Source organism: Varanus komodoensis, unplaced genomic scaffold (assembly GCF_004798865.1).
Source record: "Varanus komodoensis strain SLA01 unplaced genomic scaffold, ASM479886v1 scaffold9, whole genome shotgun sequence".
Lineage (NCBI taxonomy): Eukaryota > Metazoa > Chordata > Lepidosauria > Squamata > Varanidae > Varanus > Varanus komodoensis.
In genome coordinates this window covers 7,803,251-7,825,110 of record NW_025336598.1, presented here as the reverse complement: position 1 = coordinate 7,825,110, position 21,860 = coordinate 7,803,251, and the positions used below count along the sequence as shown (strand labels likewise).

General features: G+C 43.6%; 1 protein-coding gene across 3 annotated transcripts in view; it reads left to right on the top strand.

Moving 5' to 3' along the window:
- NSG1 (neuronal vesicle trafficking associated 1) overlaps nt 1-21,860 on the top strand; it is a 33,448-nt gene that overhangs the window by 5,827 nt on the left and 5,761 nt on the right. The window contains exons 2-3 of one of the 3 annotated variants that reach the window (XM_044417714.1): nt 3,099-3,179; nt 20,849-20,959. In XM_044417714.1, coding sequence (XP_044273649.1) covers nt 3,099-3,179; nt 20,849-20,959 — 192 coding nt within the window. Of the gene's footprint in view, nt 1-3,098; nt 3,216-20,848; nt 20,960-21,860 lie in introns of all 3 variants that reach the window. The other 2 variants (XM_044417713.1, XM_044417715.1) reach the window with 2 other exon arrangements.

Below are 21,860 nucleotides of genomic sequence, written 5' to 3'. Positions count from 1 at the left end.
AAACCAGATGCATTGTTACAAGATGGGGAATACTTGACTCAACAATACTGCAAGTGAGAAGGATCTTGGAATTGTTGTAGATATACGAGTCAATGATGTGATACAGCTGCACAAATGGCAAATGCCATTTTAGACTGCATTAATAGAAGTATCACATGAAGTACTAGCTCCCCTTTACTCAGCACTGGTTAGGACTCATCAGGAGTACTGTGTCCCATTCTGAGCACCACAGTTGAAGGAAGATTTCACTCCTATCTGGCCAGTCGATTCCAGAAGGTGGTGCTCTGCGCCATGGCAACTTTGCCATGGAGTATCAGAGGGAACTGTCTTGTCTCCCATGCTCTTCAACATCTACATGAAACCGCTGGGAGAGGTCATCAGGAGGTTTGGGCTGCGGAGTCATCAGTACGCTGATGACACCCAGTCTACCTCGTTTACATCTAACCCAGGTGAGGCAGTGACTGTACTGAACAGGTGCTTGGCCGAGGTAATGGCCTGGATGAGGGCCAATAAACTGAGACTCAATCCAGATAAGATGGATGTCCTTCTGGTGGGCGGTTTGGGTTTTCAGGTAAGTGATTTTGGTCCCATCCTGGACAGGGTAGCACTTCCTCTAAAGGACAGGGTCCGCAGCTTGGGAGTGCTCCTTGACCCAGAACTATCTCTGGAAATCAGGTGATGGTGGTGGCAAGGAACACCTTCAGCTTCGGCTGGTCCATCAGCTGTGTCCTTACCTGGACGATCACTGCCTCGCAACAGTGATGCATGCCCTGGTAACTTCCCAGTTGGATTACTGTAATGTGCTCTACGTGGGGTTGCCCTTGAAAATGGTCCGGATACTTCAATTGGTACAAAATAGAGCTGTCAGGTTGCTGACGGGGGCCGGTTGTTATTCTCATATAACGCCAGTCTTCTATAAGTTACACTGGCTCCCAGTTGAAGTCTGGGTCCAATTCAAGGTGCTGGTATTAACCTATAAAGCCCTAAGCGACTTAGGTCCAGAATACCTGAAGGATCGCCTGCTTCCCTGTATGCCCTCATGCCCCTTAAGATCAGCAGGAGAGGCCTTGCTCCGGGAACCCTCTTTGAAGGAAGTATGGAGGGTGTCTTCCTGGAGGAGGGCCTTCTCTGCAGTGGCACCCAGACTATGGAATGCGCTCCCCAGAGAGGTCCGCCTGGCGTCGACATTATACTCCTTCAGGCGCCAGGTAAAGAGCTTTTTATTTAACCATCATTTTAATAATCAAGGATTTTAGATGTTTTAAGATATTTTTTCTCCTTCCCCACAGTCACATTTTCTATTCCTTTCTCCCCTTTTGTTTTCTCTTAGTTTATGATGTGCTGTTTTATATTGTTTTAATAATTGTGGTTTTGTTATTGTATTATTGTAATTTTACATTGTGTAAGCTGTCCTGAGCACTCGTTGGAAGGACAGGATATAAATGTTTGTAACAAACAATAACAAACAAACAAAGATGCAGACAAGCTGGAAAGGGATCCAAGGAGGGCAAGAAGGATGATGAGGGGACTGGAAACAAAGCTCTGTGAGGACTGGGCTTGTTCAGTCTTGAGAAGGGAAGACTGAGGCAAGATATGATATACCCTCTACAAGTACTTGAAAGGTTGTCACAAAAAGAAAGGAGAGGATCGCTTCTCGATCATCCCAGAGTGCAGAACAAGGGACTCAAATCACAAGAAGCCAGATTTTCCTGAATATTGGAGTAGTGCAGCAATGGGACCAATGCCCTAGGGAGGTTGTGGGCTCTCCCACATGAAAGGGTTGAAGATGCAGTGGGACAGCCATCGGAACGGAATGGTTTAACCTGGAGTCCTGCACTGAGCAGGTGCTGGGACTCAGCGGACTTACAGGCCCCTTCCAACTCTACTATTCTGTGGCTAAGGACATGAGGGACCTTAAAGATGACCTTGATTTTTTTTTGAAATACAGCATGTGGAAATGCAAGATTGTAGTGCTAGGGTATGGAATACCCTTTCCAAAGATTACCTTTCAGCAGATTGGTCAAACATGACTTTTAAAGTTTTTGGTGAGTTTACCGCGTTGCAGGAAATGTTTTAATGTTGTGGTTTGAATTCTTGTTGACTCTTGTTTTGCTTGATACATTGTTTCCAAATTTTGCTTGTGTAAGCTGTCTTGAGGTTCACTGACAGAAAGGTGGCACAAGGGCATGTGAATGTTTGTTTATTGCATTTGTATGCCACCCCATAGTCAAAGGCTCTCTGGGTGGCTCACAGTGTGCAATATAAATTTATATAAAATACAGATAAAAATAAATAACAAAAAGAAAACTATAAATCATAGTAAAATTAAAATACATTATAAATACAACCATATAAATAGGAAACAGGAGGAAAATAAGCACAATATGAACAATAACAATAACCAACAAAACAGTAAACAATAAAACAGTAGCACCAAACCAACAATCCAATCCAAAAACAGATACTAAATAAAAAAAGGACATTAGCCAGAAACGCAACCAAGAGTTCAAGGATAACCCTGAAGGAGCTGGATAGGTTTGCAACTGAGAGAGAAGAAGCTGTTCATAGGAGAAGCATCATCCTGTGCTCCAGAATTCTGAGCTCTGTCATCATCCTGGGAACTTTTGCACAAACTCCATTGAAATGAACAGGTGTCATTTCTGTGTATTTCAGTAGATTCTTCTTTTCCTGGAGGATTATATTTTTCAAGGCTCCAGGGAGAAAATGGGATTTTACTGGTTTGTTGCATGCTGAAAATGTTGTTCTTTCAATAGACACATTGTGACCATTGATATTTTCAATATATAGTACTGCCTGATTGAATTTCTCCTTCCTTCCTTCCGTCCTTCCTTCCTTCCATCCTTGGTATTGATGTGATTTTTGATCACTTTATATTTTTGTGGCTTTGGATGTATGAGATGCTTATGACATGTAAGTAGAGGAGCTGTACAACTAATGCAGATCTACATACTTTTGTCATGGTGCTTAACTATATTACAGGCTATATTTAGTGTGCAAAGAGACAGACTGATGCACTGTAAGACTTGGCTGCACTGATGTGGCTATTGATTGATCTCCCATTGATGTCTTTTGAAAAGGTGGTGGTCAAGACAAAAACAGAATATGAACCTGACCGCAAGAAAGGAAAATTCCGTACTCCCAAAATAGCTGAGTTCACGGTCAGCATAACTGAAGGTGTCTCAGAGCGGTTTAAGGTAGGTAATGTCATGACTCATTTTTCAGCGCAGCAAAGAGATGCCAGGTTTATTTGCTTATTGGATTGCATGTCTATTCCACCTACCTTGCTGCAGACTTCAGGTAGGCTAGAGATAAACTACAAGCACAGAAGGTAACTTTAAAGTGAGGACTTAGAATTTTAGTTCTTTAATGGATAAATTACAGTGAGGTTTGCCAGAATTCCGTAGAAGAGGCCACATACTTTTATGCGAAAAGTTATTATTACAAAGTTAATAAGAGCTTGGGGCTTAATCCAGCATGGCTTTCTCTTGCAGAAATCTTGTTCAAGCTGAATGCTTGGATAGGGGTTGTGAAGAATTCCACACTGAATAGTGCCTATGCTTCCTCTAAATCAATATATACTGGTATAACTTCTTGCACTTTTGCTCCCCTCCCCAACATTAACCTCTATTTTCTAAAATGTCATTCTTTCTCATTCTTTTCTTTTCATTGTTCATATTACATGGCAGGCTGCCCCAGAGGTTTAGGGTTAGAACTTAGGAACTTGGCCTTGGTGTGTGGCATGTGTTGCCATCTGATGTTGTAAACTTGTAAGTAGCCACTGGCCTGCTTGCCTGTGGCAAGGATGAATTCTGTCCAGGTGATCAGCCACTGAAGCATTTGTAGTTTGGATAAAAGCTTGTTCTTTGCCTTGCAAATCACTGAAATATGTATGTTTTGGCAGTACGGTTAGTATCAAATTCCATCAGCTAGCAATTGTGGAAGGCCTGATAAAAGCTTGACAAAGAGACAGTTAGGTCCTTCTTTGGAAGATTGGATACCCTCAGTGACAGAACAGTAAGGCTGTCTTTTACCGAAAGAGATAATGGATTTGGGGCCTTTCTGAATGCTGCTGCCCTTACTGCACTTCTTAGACTAGTTTGGGAACTGTGTCACTGTCATGGAATGTCATCCCCCTTCAAAATATGAGAGGAGGTGACCTTGCTGCTGTCAGCTTTTTATTTTTGGGTGGAAAGGAACTGGACAATATTTGCTTTATTGTGGACTTTGAAAAGTACTAACTCGTGCCTAGAATGAATCATTATCATACCACTACTCAAGGAAATAATAGGGTTTAAAAATACCTAATCTGTGAAAATTTATTCCTAACTGGGAGCTTTAGGGCAATCATGGTGTTGATCTATAGAAAAATAGCTTTAAGCAGCCCCTGCCCAGGGCACACATGAAACACACACACTGCTTGCAATTAGCCCTGTTAACACAAATAATACAAAACTAACACTTGCAAAAGGATCCTGCTAAACATCATTGGCCTGCCTCATCATGGAATTTTATAGGAAGTCCAGACACTTGTAACCCGTCAAGTGTTTTCCCATCACTTCTCCTATGAATATCTTTACCCCAGAAAACTGCTAAGGAGGAAAAGTATGTTTTGAAATCTTTCTTTAGAAGCACCTGCTGTCTGTGGTGTCAGCATCAGTTCTGAGACCTAATTTGTGCCAATGAAACTCATGAAATTACATTTCTGGAGAAAATGGTTTAGGAAAGGTACAGGTATACAGGGAGCCAACATGAAAGCAACCATTTGTGGTTGTGCAGAAATACTAGCAAAGATTTATGGATGGTTTGGGAGTACTGCCAAATAACTGTAGGGGTTAAAACATTTTCTTAGCAGTTGTTTATGACTTTCTCTGTAATTTAGGCAGGGCATGAAACCAGGCTGGAACTTAAATTACATTGTGTTGCTATATTTAATATAATATTTATAATATTGAAATTGCATTGCGTGCCCAAAGATGGACAGAGGTGGTATTAAATGGACGTGGCCAAAAAAGAAGAAATGGTGCTATAAGTTCCATAACTAAAAATTCCTGTAAAAAAATTAGAATGTGTTCATGTATCACAGTAAGTCAGAATTCCAGAAGATTCTGGATTATTGTATGGGAGCAGAATGCTGGGACGTTTGTCTTGTATTTCCCCAGACATGTCAGACTATGGTTTGTTCCTGGCTTATGATATTGGCTTGAATGGGGAGAAACAATTCAGAATTCTTGGTTTGTACCAGGACAGAAGGTCCACACAGTGGCTACTCTGGGTGGGCATGGGCAGAATGAGAAGACACTTGGTCTCTTGCAGGACCTGCAAGGGTGGAAGAGTGGAAAAGCTCTTTCCCAACATCCCAACTGGGGGCAGGCAAAGTAGGAAGGGAACCTGCAGGGGTATAGGGAAAATACTCCAAGCCCCAGCAAATTGGATTCCTTCTTTCCACTGTACTTGGGATAGAGTTGAGGCAGGAAGGAAATGCTTGACGCAGGCAGCATTTGCAGGATCTGACTGCTAGGAATGCCAGCCAACTCCCTCCCTACCTCACTTACCTACTGCAAGTGAGAACAGCTAAACCATGGGTCCTCAAACTACGTCCTGTGAACTGCGTTCGGCCCGCCATGCCCATTTATCCGGCCTGCCTCAGAGGTTTTGGACTCCCCATGCCCACGTGCATGCCCGCTGCCACCTGCCTCGCGTGCAGGCAGCAAGGCGGTGGCTCGCTCGCTCGGAGATGGTTTTGGACATGCTGGGAGATCGCCAAGCGAGCGAACCGCCACGGCACACACCTGCTGCTACCTCACCGGCCCACCCCTGGGCACCTCCGCCTCACCAGTCCACGCCCGTTGCTGCCGCTTTTCAACTGGCCTCCTGTTGAAAAAGTTTGAGGACGCCTGAGCTACACTCACAGATGGAAGATTAGCTTTGCAAAGGGAACACCCTTTGTTATCTCCTGATTGGAGATAGCCTAGGATTCTTCTCCCAGGGACTGTGCTTGGGGAAGGCAGAGTCTGCAGGCAGCGCTCTACCCTCCACAGGCTCTTTTGAGCAAAGCAAGCTTGCTGGTCCACTCACAATAAACACAGTAACAATAACAAGCTTCTCGCTATTTCTTCTTTTAAAATTGCACTTCATGCCAGTTGTTCTGTGCAACATTGTACCCTGCTAGTTTGACCTGGTCCTTGTTAAGAAGATTGTCTGCACTCAAAGGTTGCTAGTGCTGACAGATGCCACCTCCAAATTGACAAGCCATGTCAATTTGGACACCCAAACCAGAAACAGTGTTTTGAAGCAGTTCTGCAAGCATGGTTAATGTTAAGCGTGATTTGCCATGACTTCTCAGTTGGAAAGCCACTGGTAAGGCCATTGCCTCTAGAGGAGGAGCAATCTCAAAAAGTAGGTCAGAGTGTTGGCTGGACAGAGAAGGAAAGCAGCACTCAGTAGAGGTCCCCGATTTTAGTGCTCCTTCTTCACGTTTCAGTCACCCAAAATCTTAGTCACACTCGTGGTTCCATGTTCATTTGAGCACTCAGAGCAGTTCACACCATAAGTTTAATATGTAAGCAAATAAAATGATTAAAACTGAGTGGTTCAGGAAATGAAAGATCTTCCTCCCCATTATCCTCCCATCCAAAGCACCCTCCTCGTATTCCATTTCTTGTAAGCGTGTCTTGATGGAAAGACTGATTCATCCTGCAAATTGTAGTCTTTGTCTCAAGGGCTCCTGCAAATTCTAAGTACCTACCTCTATTTTATTCTTATTTGTGTGCTTATGTATTGGTTAAATGTGTATCTTGCTTTTCCACCAAAAGTTGTCCAAGACAAATGAAAACAACAAAATACTTTTTAATATACAACAGACCCCATTCAGTTTGGCATATGTGTTAAGGGCATTCCATGTTGATTCCAGCACCAACATGCTAGGAAATGGTCTGTTAAGGGCCTGTATCAAAAAGCTACGGAGAGCTTCTTTAGGATAAGGTGGATTATCCATGTATTTCAAGCTTGTTTCAGACCTGGTTGGACAGAGACTGCATTTTTTTTGCTTGGTAGACTGTCTGTGCCAAGAGCTGCATCGGACATGTCAAAACACCACTGTGGCAGGATTTGGATATCATGACAACCCACATTTGTGACTTGAATATTCTGAAATTACCTGGTATATGTCAGTTTGTGCCACAACCCAGTGACATAGGGGTATAGTATTCACAGGAAAACACAACAAGAAAGCCTTAGATAAGGTAGTAAGATAGACAGTGGGCAACCCTTGCTACCAGTGGGCAAACTTTGCTACCAGATTTATTCATTCCTTGATTCTCATTTGTGAAGAGCATTTGTACATTGCTTTTCTTTTTAAGAAAAGTACTCAGGCAGCCAGGACTACACCTGTGGTTACACCCCTGTTGAACCATCATTTGAGCAGCTTTCCCCATGTGTTCCATGTGTTTCCACCCACAAATTCTTGCTAGCAATGTCCAAACAGCAGTATTCCACATGCCTGTTGCAGGCACTGCGTCCTTCTGTAAGCTGAAGATCCCGTGCTCTCCCAAAGTATGTAGATACAGAGACTGATAACTAAAGAAGCAGTCATATTCTGTTGTCAGCCCCTTCCCTTGCAAGGGCAGTTGTGGATGAGCAGGCATGTCTGAAGGAACAGCAGACATCGAGGAAACCTGTAAAATACACTTTCTGCCCCTCAGTTTTCAGTTTTGCTTTCTTTGGGCGCAGGATGCAGTGAGAGTGCAGAGCATAGGGCTGTGCCCAAAGAAAGCAAAACCTGAATACTGAGGGGCAGAAAGTGTATTTTACAGGTACCACCATGTCCCCTCACACTGAGTATTTTATCTAGACAGCTGTTGTTGGCACCATTGATGAAGTACCAGGGAGGGAAGAGGCTGGGATGCTGCTAGGAGTTGGAGGAAGTCTTCACCCTCAGCCTATTCTCCCCATGATGCCTGCTTTTCCCCCTCCAAGGCCCAGTTGCAGCCAGGGGTGGGCAGCCAGCAGGAACCTTGTTGCGCTGGTTGCGAGTGGGGCAAGGCAGGAGTTTGGACTTTGGAGTCCCAACTCTGACATTCAGGATCTTAGAGCTGGGACTCCAAAAGAATTCTGCAGCATCACAGACAAAATCAGGGGGTCATAGGATTATGCACTTTCTGTTCTTATTAATATTCTATATGCAATTTAAATAATTTCAGCATAGTCTTGTTGGAGCAAAGATGCTGTGAGATGCTTGTGCGATCAGTCTTTGAGCTTGTTTCAAAAAAGAAAATACAGTTGCTTGGTTTGACAATCAGATTAGAACAGCAGGAGTGACGGAGCATTATTTTTCCAAGATAAATGGAAAAATGTGCAACTGCCCTCTGTCCTGAGGGAGAGAAAGAAACAAGCAACCTATAGAGTGCTGCTCAGCACTTGAACAAAGCAGAGCAGTTTGGGATGGCTTCTGTAGATTCTGGTAAGAAATTGGTGAGCTGAAAGATGATAAAGTCTGAGGGCAAGACTATGGTTAGCCAGTGAAACCATAGTTTCCTGTTACATTTTTGACTGCTCAACCCATGGTTTAACTGACATTGGAATTAAGCCACTGCCCTGAGTCCAGTTAAGAACTGAGCTTTAGCAGTTTCTAAATCATGCTTTGGTTCTTATGGAACTCCAAACTTATATAATGTAAATACTAAAGCATGTAATATATTTGTTGCTAGTTGCAAAGTTGTGTCCAACCCTTCGCGACCCCATGGACAACACTCCTCCAGGCCTTCCTGTCCTCCACCATCCCCCGGAGTTCACTCAAGCTCACACCAACTGCTTCAGTGACTCCATCTAGCCACCTCATTCTCTGCCGTCCCCTTCTTCTTTTGCCATCTATTGTTCCCAGCATTAGGCTCTTCTCCAGGGAGACCGTCCTTCTCATTAGGTGGCCAAAGTATTTGAGTTTCACCTTCAGTATCTGGCCTTCTAAAGAGCAGTCAGGGTTGATCTCCTCTAGGACTGACCGGTGTGATTGCTTTGCAGTCCAAGGGACTCGCAGGAGTCTTCTCTGGCACCACAATTCAAAGGCCTCAGTCCTTTTGCGCTCAGCCTTCCTTATGGTCCAGCTTTCACAGCCATACATTGCAACTGGGAAAACCATAGCCTTGACTATACGCACTTTCTTTGGCAGGGTGATGTCTCTGCCTTTTAGTATGCTGTCTAGATTTGCCATAGCTTTCCTCCCCAGGAGCAAGCGTCTCTTAATTTCTTGGCTGCATTCCCCATCTGTGGTGATCTTGGAGCGCAGGAAAATAAAATCTGTCACTACCTCCATTTCTTCCCCATCTATTTGCCAGGAAGTAGAGGACTGGATGCCATGATCTTAGTTTTCTTAATGTTGAGTTTCAAGCCAACTTGTGCGCTCTCCTCCTTCACCCGCATCAAGAGGCTCTTTAGTTCCTCTTCACTTTCTGCCATTAGAGTGGTATCATCTGCATATCTGAGGTTGTTGATATTTCTCCCTGCAATCTTAATTCCAACTGGTGATTCATCTAGCCCTGTATATAAGCTAAATATGCAGGGTGACAATATGCTCACTTGCCGTACTCCTTTCCCAATTTTGAACCAATCAGTAGCTCCATGACCAGTTCTCACTGTTGCTTTTTGACCTGCATACAGGTCTCTCAAGAGACAAATAAGATGGTCTGGTACTCACATCTCTTTAAGAACTTGCCACAATTTGTTGTGATCCACACAATCAAAGGCTTTAGCATAGTCAATGAAGCAGAAGTAGATGTTTTTCTGGAACACCCTAGCTTTCTCTATGATCCAGCGTATGTTGGCAATTTGATCTCTAGTTCCTCTCCATCTTCAAAATCCTTCCTGTACTTCTGGTAGTACTCGGTCCACATACTGCTGGAGCCTAGCTTGTAGGATTTTGAGTATAACTCTGATGGCATGTGAAATGAGTGCAATGGTGCAGTAGTTTGAACACTCTTTGGCATTGCCCTTCTTTGGGATTGGAATGTAAATTGACCTTTTCCAATCCTGTGGCCACTATTTAGTTTTCCAAATTTGCTGGCATATTGAGTGTAGCACTTTTACTACATCGTCTTTTAAGATTTTGAATAGCTCAGCTGGAATACTGTCACCTCCACCAGCTTTGTTGTTGCTCAGACTTCCTAATGCCCTTTTGACTTCACATCCCAGGATGTCTGGCTCGAGGTAAGTGATCACCCCATCGTGGTTATCAAGGATGTTAAGCACTTTCTTGTATAGTTCCTCTGTGTAATCTTGCCACCTCTTCTTAATCTCTTCTGCCTTTCTTAGGTCCCTGCCATTTTGGTCCTTTATCATGCCCATCTTTGCATGAAACGTTCCCTTCATATCTCCAATTTTCTTGAAGAGATCTCTGGTCCTCCCTATTCTATTGTTTTCTTCTATTTCTTTGCACTGTTCATTTAAGAAGGCATTCTTATCTGTTCTAGCTATTCTCTGGAATTCTGCATTCCATTGGGTGTATCTTTCCTTTTCTCCCTTGCCTTTCGCTTCCCTTCTTTCCTCAGCTATTTGTAAAGCTTCCCCAGACAGCCATTTTGCTTTCTTGCATTTCTTTTTCTTTGGGATGGTTTTAGTTGCTACCTCTTGTACAATGTTGCAAACCTCCGTCCATAGTTCTTCAGGCACTCTGTCTATCAGATCTAATTCCTTAAATCTATTTGTCACCTCTACTGTATATTCATCAGGAATATGATTTAGTTCATACCTGAGCGGCTAGTGCTTTTCACTACTTCCTTCAATTTAAGCCCAAATTTTGCAACAAAAAGCTCATGATCAGAGCCACAGTCATCTCCTGGTCTTGTTATTACAGACTGTATAGAACATGGGTCCTCAAACTACAGCCCGCCTCAGAGGTTTTGACTCGTGGTGTGTTTGCATGCGTGCGCGGTGAGGCAGTGGCTTGCTCACAGGGAGATTGTTTTGGACTCGCTCGGAGCAAATTATCTCTGCACCTCACCATGAACGCACCTGGTGGCGGCTTGCTCGCAGGGAGATTGTTTTGGACTCCCTCAGAGAAAACGATCTCCGCATGAGCAAGCCCCTGCCTCGCCGTGGGCACCCCTCTGCCCCCACCTCGGTGCATGCACTCCCTGCCTTGCCTAACCACGCACGTGCATTCACCGCCCCCTCACTGGCCTGGGCCCCCCGCCAGCACTGTCTTGGTGAACCGTGCCCACTGCTGGCACCTTTCAACTGGCCCCCTATTTAAAAAGTTTGAGGACCCCTGGTATAGAGTGTCTCCATCTTTGGCTGCAGAGCAAATAGTCAAACTGATTTCTATGTTGACCTTCTGGTGATGCCCATTTGTAGAGTTGTCTCTTGGGTTTTTGGAAAAGATTGTTTGCTATGACCAGTGTTTTTTCCTGACAGAATTCTGCCAGCCTTTGACCTGCTTGATTTTGCACTCCAAGGCCAAACTTGCCTGTTATTCCGATTATCTTTTGGCTTCCTACTTTAGCGCCCCAATCCCCCATAATGATAAGGACATAATTATTCGGTGTTATTTCAACAGGGTGTTGTAGGCCTTCATAGAATGGGTCAACTTCAGCCTCTTCAGCATCAGTGGTTGGGGCATAGACTTGGACTACTGTGATGTTGAATGGGTTGCCTTGGATTTGAACTGAGATCATTCTGTCATTTTGGTGATTGTATCTCAGTACTGCTTTTCCTACCCTTTTATTGACTATGAAGGCTACTCCATTTCTTCTGAGGGATTCTTGTCCGCAGTAATATACCTGATGGTCATTTGAAATAAATTCCCCCATTCCTGTCCATTTTAGTTCACTGATTCCTAAGATGTCGATGTTCAGTCTTGTCATCTCTTGTTTGACAATGTCCAGCTTACCTTGATTCATAGGTCTTACTTTCCAGGCTCCTATGAAATATTGTGCTTTAAAGCATCGGACTTTCTTTTCACCACCATATACATCCACAACTGAGTGTCCTTTTGGCTTCGACCCAGTCGCTTCATTCTTTCTGGTGCTACTGTTGTTAAAAACACTCTTTCCTTTCCTTCGCAAGAGAAAAATATCCCAGGCAGGCAGAGACTTCTTTTTAGAACTTTATTGCAACAAAGGGAACAGAATGGAATGGCTTCCTTTCCATTGTTCTGTTCACCTGAGCACATGCTCACACAGGCTTTTTGAACCCCTGCGCCCGGCCGCTTGGTCCCTCTTCCTTTCCCCTAATTGGCTGGGTACTGAGAGTTACACTCTTTCCGCCCGCCTACTCCACGCTGCCCCAACACCGGCCCTTCTTCCCAATCCAGCCCTGCCCCCGGTGGGCTACAATAGGTCATTTGTCCTGCCAATCCTGCTTATTTGTAAGCAGGAAGCCACTTAGTCAATAAACAATCAGGAAGCATTTGGCCCTCCTGCCTAGTGCCTGCTTCCACATACCTTGTGGTATCTGACTTTGGCCCCTCCCCACCTTTGGACTAAGTAATTTTCTTTGCTACCCTTTTAAAGCTTTTACTCCCTTGTTTCAAATCATCCTTTCACACCTATCACTAGTACTAGCCTTCTGCTCTTCCCCAGTAGCACATTGGACACCTTCCAACCTGAGGGGCTCATCTTCTGGTGTCGTATCTTTTATCTCTATGCTTCTGTCCATGGCAAGGATACAGGAGTGGGTTGCCATTTCCTTCTCCAGTGGGTCAGCTTTTGTCAGAGCTCTCTGCTATGACCTGTCCGTCTTGGGTGGCCCTGCACGGCATAGCTCATAGCTTCACTGAGCTACGCAAGTCCCTTCGCCACGACAAGGCAGTGATCCATGGAGGGGGATTGGTCAATAGTGGCCTGCAATTTACATTATAGCTGAATGCCTCTTTTGCAAACTCTCCCTACTTCCTCATGGTAGGTTCCTAATCCTTGTAGTAGCATGTAATATATCATGTTACATGTTGCTACAAGAAATAGGAATGTACCATGTTAGATTTTACTCCATAACTGTAGGAACAGGCATTGAACACAGATGACTTCTACAACAGACTTTCTCTGAAAAACCTGGGAATTCTGGCCACATTCTGCCTCCAAAATTAAACTGAGCAGCAATCAGAAGTCCCTTCTGTAGGTTTTCATGAGGCAGAAAATCCTCATAGATTTTGAACTGCTCCATGGAACCTCACCAAACCAGTGAAAGAAACATCATCTTGATAAGCCCAAAGAGTACATTAGTAGTTTTCAGGAAAACATGAAAGAAAGATATGATATGCCAAGGCATAATTTGGATTAAACAGATGCAAATTCATCAGTTTTCAACACACTTGAAACTTGCTGTACCTGTTTCATAGGTTTGTTTTGAAATTGGTTTGCTGCACAACTGCAGACCTTACAAGTTAGATCATGGATGGCAAGTTCCATGCTATTAGCTAATTGCATATTTTTTATAAACAGTAGAACTGAGACAGAAGTTGTGCACCTTTAACGTTTGAAATTCATACCATGTTCCCAAATATGTCTTTTTTTGAAACTAAGTTGGTTTTGTGCAAAACTACTGTTAATTGCTACTGTTTTGAATTATATTTGTAGTATACATTTCTTACTTTAAGAAACACTGTAGAAGCCTGTAATGGGATCTAAATCTGTGAATTAAATAACTATTAAACCAATCTCCAGCATTTAAAAAAGAATCACAAAAGGCTTGCAATCCTATGTCTACTCATCCAGAGCAGTGGTGATTGGCGGGTGGGCAGCAGACAATGGTAGGTGGAGCCAGCACATTCCTGATGCCTTCCTCGATCTCCCTCACAGCGACGGTGGTGCCGCAGCCCTGTGGTCTGGCTCCTCATCTCCAGCAGACTAGGTGGGGGGATTCAGAGGAAGTGTCAGGTTGGGAGCAGGATTTTTTCCCTGCCCCAAAAGATCCAGGAGAAGAACAGCCATATTCCAGCACCTCTCTGGATTGAGGCAGCTGCAGCATCACAGGGGGACTGTAACGTGTGAACTGGCAGCATGCTTGACAGTGCCCAGGAAGTATCTTCTCATGCCTTGCTGGGAGTAGTAACAGTTCAAAAGTTCTTTGTTCAAAAGTAAAACACATTACTTCATCTTGTTTTACTATCTTAATCTAATTAAGTATCTTTGGCAGCTTAATCTATCCCTGCTGATCTGAATGTTCTTTCTAATTGGAATGGTTAAAGGGATATTTTAATTACTGTTGCTTTCTGTGGTTATGGCCTTTAAGAGTGGTTCGGAAAGCCTTACTACACACTCACTTGGTCCAGATTAAATGCATCTCATCTTTCTAGATCAGAATCAGGAAATTTGGCATATCTGATTAGCCACAAGCACAAACCATCTTTCTGTGATGGCTGTCAGACTAGACTTTGGAGACCAGGATTTAAATCCCCACTCAGCCAGGATTCTCACCTTGGCCTAATCATGAATTCTCAGTGTGGCCCTCCTCTGAGAAGTGTTGTGCCGATAAATTGCCTTGAACTCTTTGGAAGAATTTAATGAGCTAACAGATTATAGTGCTATGGGATAGTATGGAAATGAAATTAATAATATTATTAACATGATGATACAGGCCTTGTTGTGGCGAAGGGGCTTGCATAGCTCAATGAAGCTATGAGCTGTGCTGTGTAGGGGCACCCAAGACAGACAGGTCATAGCAGAGAGCTCTGACAAAACGTGATCCACAGGAGAAGGAAATGGCAACCCACTCCAGTATCTTTGCCATGAAAACCCCATGGACAGTACCAAAAGGCTCTGAGTCCCTCAGGTCGGAAGGTGCCGATATGCTACTGGGGAAGAGTGGAGGGCTAGTACTAGTAGCACCAGAAAGAATGAAGCGACTGGGTCAAAGCCGAAAAAGGACACTCAGTTGCAGATGTATCTGGTGGTAAAAGGAGAGTCCAATGCTGTAAAGATCTATACTCCATAGGAACCTGGAATGTAAGATCCATGAATCAAGGCAAGCTGGACGTGGTCAAACAAGACATGACAAGACTGAACATCGATATCTTAGGAATCAGTGAACTAAAATGGACAGGAATGGGTGAATTTAATTCAGATGACCATCAGTATACTACTGCGGGCAAGAATCCCTCAGAAGAAATGGAGTAGCCTTCATAGTCAATAAAAGAGTAGCAAAAGCAGTACTGGGATACAATCTCCAAAATGACAGAATGTTCTCAGTTCGAATCCAAGGCAAGCCATTCAACATCACAGTAGTCCAAGTCTATGCCCCAACCACTGATGCTGAAGAGGCTGAAGTTGACCAGTTCTATGAAGGCCTACAACACCTTCTAGAATTAACGCCAAAAAATGATGTCCTTATCATCATGGGGGATTGGAACGCTAAAGTAGGAAGCCAAAAGATAACCGGAATAACAGGCAGCTTTGGCCTTGGAGTACATAATGAAGCAGGGCACAGGCTGGTAGAATTTGGTCAAGAGAATACAATGGTCATAGCAAACACTCTTTTCCAACAACCCAAGAGATGACTCTACACATGGACATCACCAGATGATCAGCACAGAAATCTGATTGACTATGTGCTCTGCAGCCAAAGATGGAGAAGCTCTATACAGTCAGTAAAAACTAGACCAGGAGCTGACGGTGGCTCAGATCATGAGCTTCTTGTTGCAAAACTTAGGCTTAAATTGAAGAAAGTACGGAAAAGCACTAGGCCACTCAGGTATGACCTAAATCATATCTCTGATGAATATACAGTAGAGGTGACAAATAGATTTAAGGAATTAGATCTGATAGACAGAGTGCCTGAAGAACTGTGAGCGGAGGTTTGCAACATTGTACAAGAGGTAGCAACTAAAACCATCCCAAAGAAAAAGAAATGTAAGAAAGCAAAATGGCTGTCTGGGGAAGCTTTACAAATAGCTGAGGAAAGAGGGGAAGTGAAAGGCAAGGGAGAAAGAGAAAGATATACCCATCCTGGAATGTGAAGTCAAATGGGCCTTAGGAAGTCTGAGCAACAGCAAAGCTAGTGGAGGTGACAGTATTCCAGCTGAGCTATTCAAAATCTTAAAAGACGATGCAGTAAAAGTGCTACACTCCTTATGCCAGCAAATTTGGAAAACTCAACAGTGGCCGCAGGATTGCATTCCAATCCCAAAGAAGGGCAATGCCAGAGAATGTTCACACTACTGCACCATTGCACTCATTTCACATGCCATCATAGTTATGCTCAAAATCCTACAGGCTAGGCTCCAGCAGTATGTGGACCGAGAACTACCAGAAGTACAGGAAGGATTTCGAAGAGGGAGAGGAACTAGAGAAGAGGGAGAGAGAACTAGGCAAATCTACTTCTGCTTCATTGACTATGCTAAAGCCTTTGATTGTGTGGATCACAACAAATTGTGGCAAGTTCTTAAAGAGATGAGAGTACCAGACCATCTTATTTGTCCCTTGAGAAACCTATATGTGGGTCAAGAAGCAACAGTGAGAACTGGACACGGAACCACTGATTGGTTCAAAATTGAGAAAGGAGTTTGGCAAGGCTGTATACTGTCGACCTTCCTATTTAACATATATGCGGAGCACATCATGAGAAAGGCGGGGCTAGACGAATCACCAGTTGGAATTAAGATTGCTGGGAGAAATATCAACAACCTCATATATGCAGATGGTACCACTCTAATAGCAGAAAGTGAAGAGGAACTGAGGAGCCTCTTGATGCGGGTGGAGAGTGCAAAAGTTGGCTTGAAACTCAACATTAAGAAAACTAAGATCATGGCATCCGGTCCTCTTACTTTCTGGCAAATAGATGCGGAAGAAATGGAGGTAGTGATGGATTGTATTTTCCTGGGCTCCAAGATCACTGCAGACAGGGACTGCAGCCAAGGAATTAAAAGACGCTTGCTCCTGGGGAGGAAAGCTATGGCAAATCTAGACAGCATACTAAAAAGCAGAGACATCACCCAGCCAACAAAAGTGTGTATAGTCAAGGCTATGGTTTTCCCATATGGTGTGGGAATGGTTGCAATGTATGGCTGTGAAAGTTGGACCATAAGGAATGCTGAACGCTGAAGAATTGAGGCCTTTGAATTGTAGTGCTGGAGAAGACTCCTGCAAGTCCCTTGGACTGCAAGGTGATCAAACCAATCCGTCCTATTTATTTATTTATTTATTTATTTTCCGATTTATATCCTGCCTTTTTTCTACAAAGGGCTCAAGGCAGCTTACATCATTCTCCTCCTCCATCTTATCCCCACAACAACAACCCTGTGAGGTAGGTTGGGCTGAGAGTCTGTGACTGGCCCAAAGTCACCCGTTGGCTCCATGGCTGCGCGGGGACTAGAACCCAGATCGCCTGAGTCCCAGTCCCATGCTCTTAACCACTACGCCACACTGGCTCTCATGTCCTAGAGGAGATCAACCTTGACTGCTCTTTAGAAGGCCAGATGTTGAAGATGAAACTCATATACTTTGGCCACCTAATGAGAAGGAAGGACTCACTAGAGGAGTCCGTAATGCTGGGAACAATTGACGGCAAAAGAAGAAAAGGATGGCAGGGGATGAGGTGGCTAGATGGAGTCACTGAAGCAGCCGGTGTGAGCTTAAGTGGACTCCGGGGGATGGTGGAGGACAGGAAGACCTGAAGGAATGTTGTCCATGGGGTTGCGATGGGTCAGACAGGACTTCATGACTAGCAACAGCAGGCAGCTCTATTAGTTTGAAAATATCTGGGTGCCTTGGCCTCTGTTTTAGTTTTAGATAAAGGGAGTGCCCCCCCCCCCCGTTTCTCTCTGTCTCTCTCTGGATTTCTTCTGGACCTTTCAGTCTTGACTGACACCTCTCGTCATGAAATGAAAATGGCATTTAACATTATATTTTGTTGCTGCTTTGCTCATGCTGTTAGTTAGAAAAATACATTCTGTTTGCAGCTTCTAGGCATTTGTCTCTCAACTTGAAAACTTAAACATCTCAAAAAGAGAAGTTTTTGCCATCTAAATTAAATCAGTGAAGCTCACATGAGTTAAGAGGACTAGCTGAAGTTGTGGTGGTTCATGTGGATGCTTTGACTTGTCATGGACCTTCTCCAGTCCTCCCGCATGTCAGGGGAATCCCTGGAGATGGTGCGCTGTTACTTGATTGCTTGTGGCAGTTTATAGATTTGAATCTATACAGGACCCTGCACCGCTGTGGTTGGGAAGTGGATGAAATGTGGACACAATTCATATACATTTCTATTTAAGCAACGAAGAACCAGTTCCAGCCTGCACTGCACATATACAGGGACCAGTTCTTTGTTGAGGAAGGCAAGTGGCATTCCTCTAAGCCAACTTACACTTCTAGGAGCAGGAAGGAATACAGCCACTCAGAGTGCCTTTCCTTTGGATTGAGCAAAGCTACACTTTCAAGGGGGACCATCTTGGACACAGAGAACAGTGCTTGGTGAAGCACTCCTATTACTCCAACTTACTGCCAAGATGGTACTCCACTTACGGTATATCACAGAAGTGAGTACACCCCTCACATTTTGTAAATATTATCTTTTCATGTGACAACCCTGAAGAAATGACACTTTTCTACAATGTTAAAGTAGTGAGTATACAGCTTGTATAACTGTGTACATTTGCTGTCCCCTCAAAATAACACACAGCCATCAATGTCTAAACCGCTGGCAACAAAAGTGAGTTCACTCCTAAGTGAAACTGTCCAAATTGGGCATTATTAGCCATTTCCCCTCCCCGGTGTCATGTGACTCATTAGTGTTACAAGGTCTCAGGTGTGAATGGGGAGCAGGTGCGTTAAATTTGGTGTTATCACTCTCACTCATACTGGTCACTGGAAGTTCAACATGGCACCTCATGGCAAAGAACTCTCTGAGGATCTGAAAAAAAAAGAATTGTTGCTCTACATAAAGATGGCCTACGCTATAAGAAGATTGCCAAGACCCTGAAACTGAGCTGCAGCACGGTGGCCAAGACCATACAGTGGTTTAACAGGACAGGTTCCACTCAGAACAGACCTCACCATGGTTGACCAAAGAAGTTGAGTGCACGTGCTCAGCGTCATATCCAGAGGTTGGCTTTGGGAAACAGACGTATGAGTGCTGCCAGCACTGCTGCAGAGGTTGAAGGGGTGGTGGGTCAGCCTGTCAGTGCTCAGACCATATGCCGCACACTGCATCAAATTGGTCTGCAGGGCTGTCGTCCCAGAAGGAAGCCTCTTCTAAAGATGATGCACAAGAAAGCCCGCAAACAGTTTGCTGAAGACAAGTGGATTAAGGACATGGATTAGTGGAACCATGTCCTGTAGTCTGATGAGACCAAGATAAACTTATTTGGTTCAGATGGTGTCAAGCGTGTGTGGCGACAACCAGGTGAGGAGTACAAAGACAAGTGTGTCTTGCCTACAGTCAAGCATGGTGGTGGGAGTGTCATGGTCTGGGGCTGCATGAGTGCTGCTGGCACTGGGGAGCTACAGTTCATTGAGGGAACCATGAATGCCAACATGTACTATGACATACTGAAGCAGAGCATGATCCCCTCCATTTGGAGACTGGGCCGCAGGGCAGTATTCCAACATGATAACGACCCCAAACACACCTCCAAGACGACCACTGCCTTGCTAAAGAAGCTGAGGGTAAAGGTGATGGACTGGCCAAGCATGTCTCCAGACCGAAACCCTATCGAGCATCTGTGAGGCATCCTGAAACGGAAGGAGGAGGAATGCAAGGTCTCTAACATCCACCAGCTCTGTGATGTTGTCATGGAGGAGTGGAAGAGGACTCCTGTGAAGCTCTGGTGAACTCCATGCCCAAGAGGGTTAAGGCAGTGCTGGAAAATAATGGTGGCCACAGAAAATATTGACACTTTGGGCCCAATTTGGACAGTTTCACTTAGCGGTGTACTCACTTTTGTTGCCAGTGGTTCAGACATTGATGGCTGTGCGTTGAGTTATTTTGAGGGAACAGCAAATTTACACTGTTATACAAGCTGTATACTCACTACTTTACATCGTAGAAAAGTGTCATTTCTTCAGGGTTGTCACAGGAAAAGATATAATAAAATATTTACAAAATGTGAGGGGTGTACTCACTTCTGTGATATACTGTATACACACTTTGGGGCAACTGCACTTAGCTGCTTGGTGCAGCTTAAAAACAAGAGTGTGTATTTGGGAAAAGTGCAGAAAGGGCAGCTAAAATGATCAAGTGGTTGGAGCAACTACTCTATTAGGAAAGGTTACATCTGTTAAGATTGTTTAACTTAGGGAAAAGGTGAATAAAGGGAGACATGATAGAGGTGTTCAAAATTATATATAGTGTTGAGAGTGGGGTAGGGGAGAGTTTTCTCCCTCTCCCATAATGCTAGAATCTGGGGTTATCTCATGAAGTTGATTTGTAGGAGATCCCTAATGCAGATAAAAGGAAAGTCTTCTTGACATAGTGGATAGTTGAACTATGAGACTTACTTCCACAAGATGTGGTTTTGGCCACCAATGTAGGTGGCTTTAAGATCGGATTGATGAAATTCATGGAGCAGGCAGCTATCAATGGCTGCTAGACCCAGTGGTTATACTGTCTTCATTATCAAATGCAGCATACCTATGTACACCAGTTGCTGGGGAACTTGGACTGCAGGGTAATGTTGCACTCATATCTTGTTTGGGGTATCCTGTGGTAGCTGGTGGCAACTGTGAACAGATTGCTTGACTCGATGGACAATTAGTCTGATCCAGCACAGCAATTTTTATGTTCTTATCTCTGTCATTACATGAATTTTAACATCAATCTGGTAAATCTTTGAATTTTTTAAAGTACTATGTAATCAATAATTGGTCTTTTCACAGGTAACCAAAATCTTCTCTTGGTTTCTTGGCAGGTAACTGTTTTGGTCCTTTTCGCCCTTGCATTCCTTACATGCATTGTATTTCTGGTAGTCTACAAGGTTTACAAGTATGACCATACCTGTCCGGAAGGTTTTGTTTTCAAGGTAAAGTATACAAACTTTTGGGGGTTTTTAAACCATGATACTTCCTAGGGCATTGTCTTTCCCCAGGCTCACATTTTATTATGTAATTTACACATAAGTAGATCTAAAATATAGTCCTTCTAGAATATGATCATCTGGATGGTAATAAAATAGGTCCCCAAATTTCAACTACCTTTTACATTTTTCTGTTATGGGACATAAAATCCTTGTCTTTGGGGTGCTTTTGGCACCCTGCACTATATAAGTGTCTTAGGACACAAAATGTCTTGTATCTTTTTGAGGTTACTATAATTCATCTTTATGCAGTTGTCCGTTGCAACTGCCAGAATAAGGGTAAATCTCCTCCTCCCAAAAGCTGAGGAGTTTAAATCTTTATTATGCTGATTGCAAACTGATGGGGCAAAAATTAAGTTACAGCTAACCTCTGCTAGTTGAAATCTGAAATCTATTGTTATGTTGATGGTAAGCTGATGAAGGGAAGGGGAGAATCAGTTAAACAGTTGCTTTTCATAGGGATATATACTTCACCAGTTCTGCGTATGGGACAGAAAAAAATGGCCCAAAAGACAAACGCTAGTGTTCAAAAATTACACATACACACACGTTGGCTTCCAGTTCATGCCAATTTATGTTGGTAGTCTGTGGTTCAAAAACAGTTTTTATTGTTTCCAACATTTGCTGTTTGAAGAGTCTTACATTTTGGTTACTTTATATGCAAATGTTAATATATATGCAAACAAACATTCCACCTTGTATGTTTTGTGTTTTTTGGATATGGGTGTTTTGGTATACCACACTTCACATGGTGAAAACAAAAATGGTATAGTGGGGCATTTTTATACCCCCTAAATTTATTGTTCCAAAAGGACCATACATCCGACCTGAAGATACAAGGTTTAAC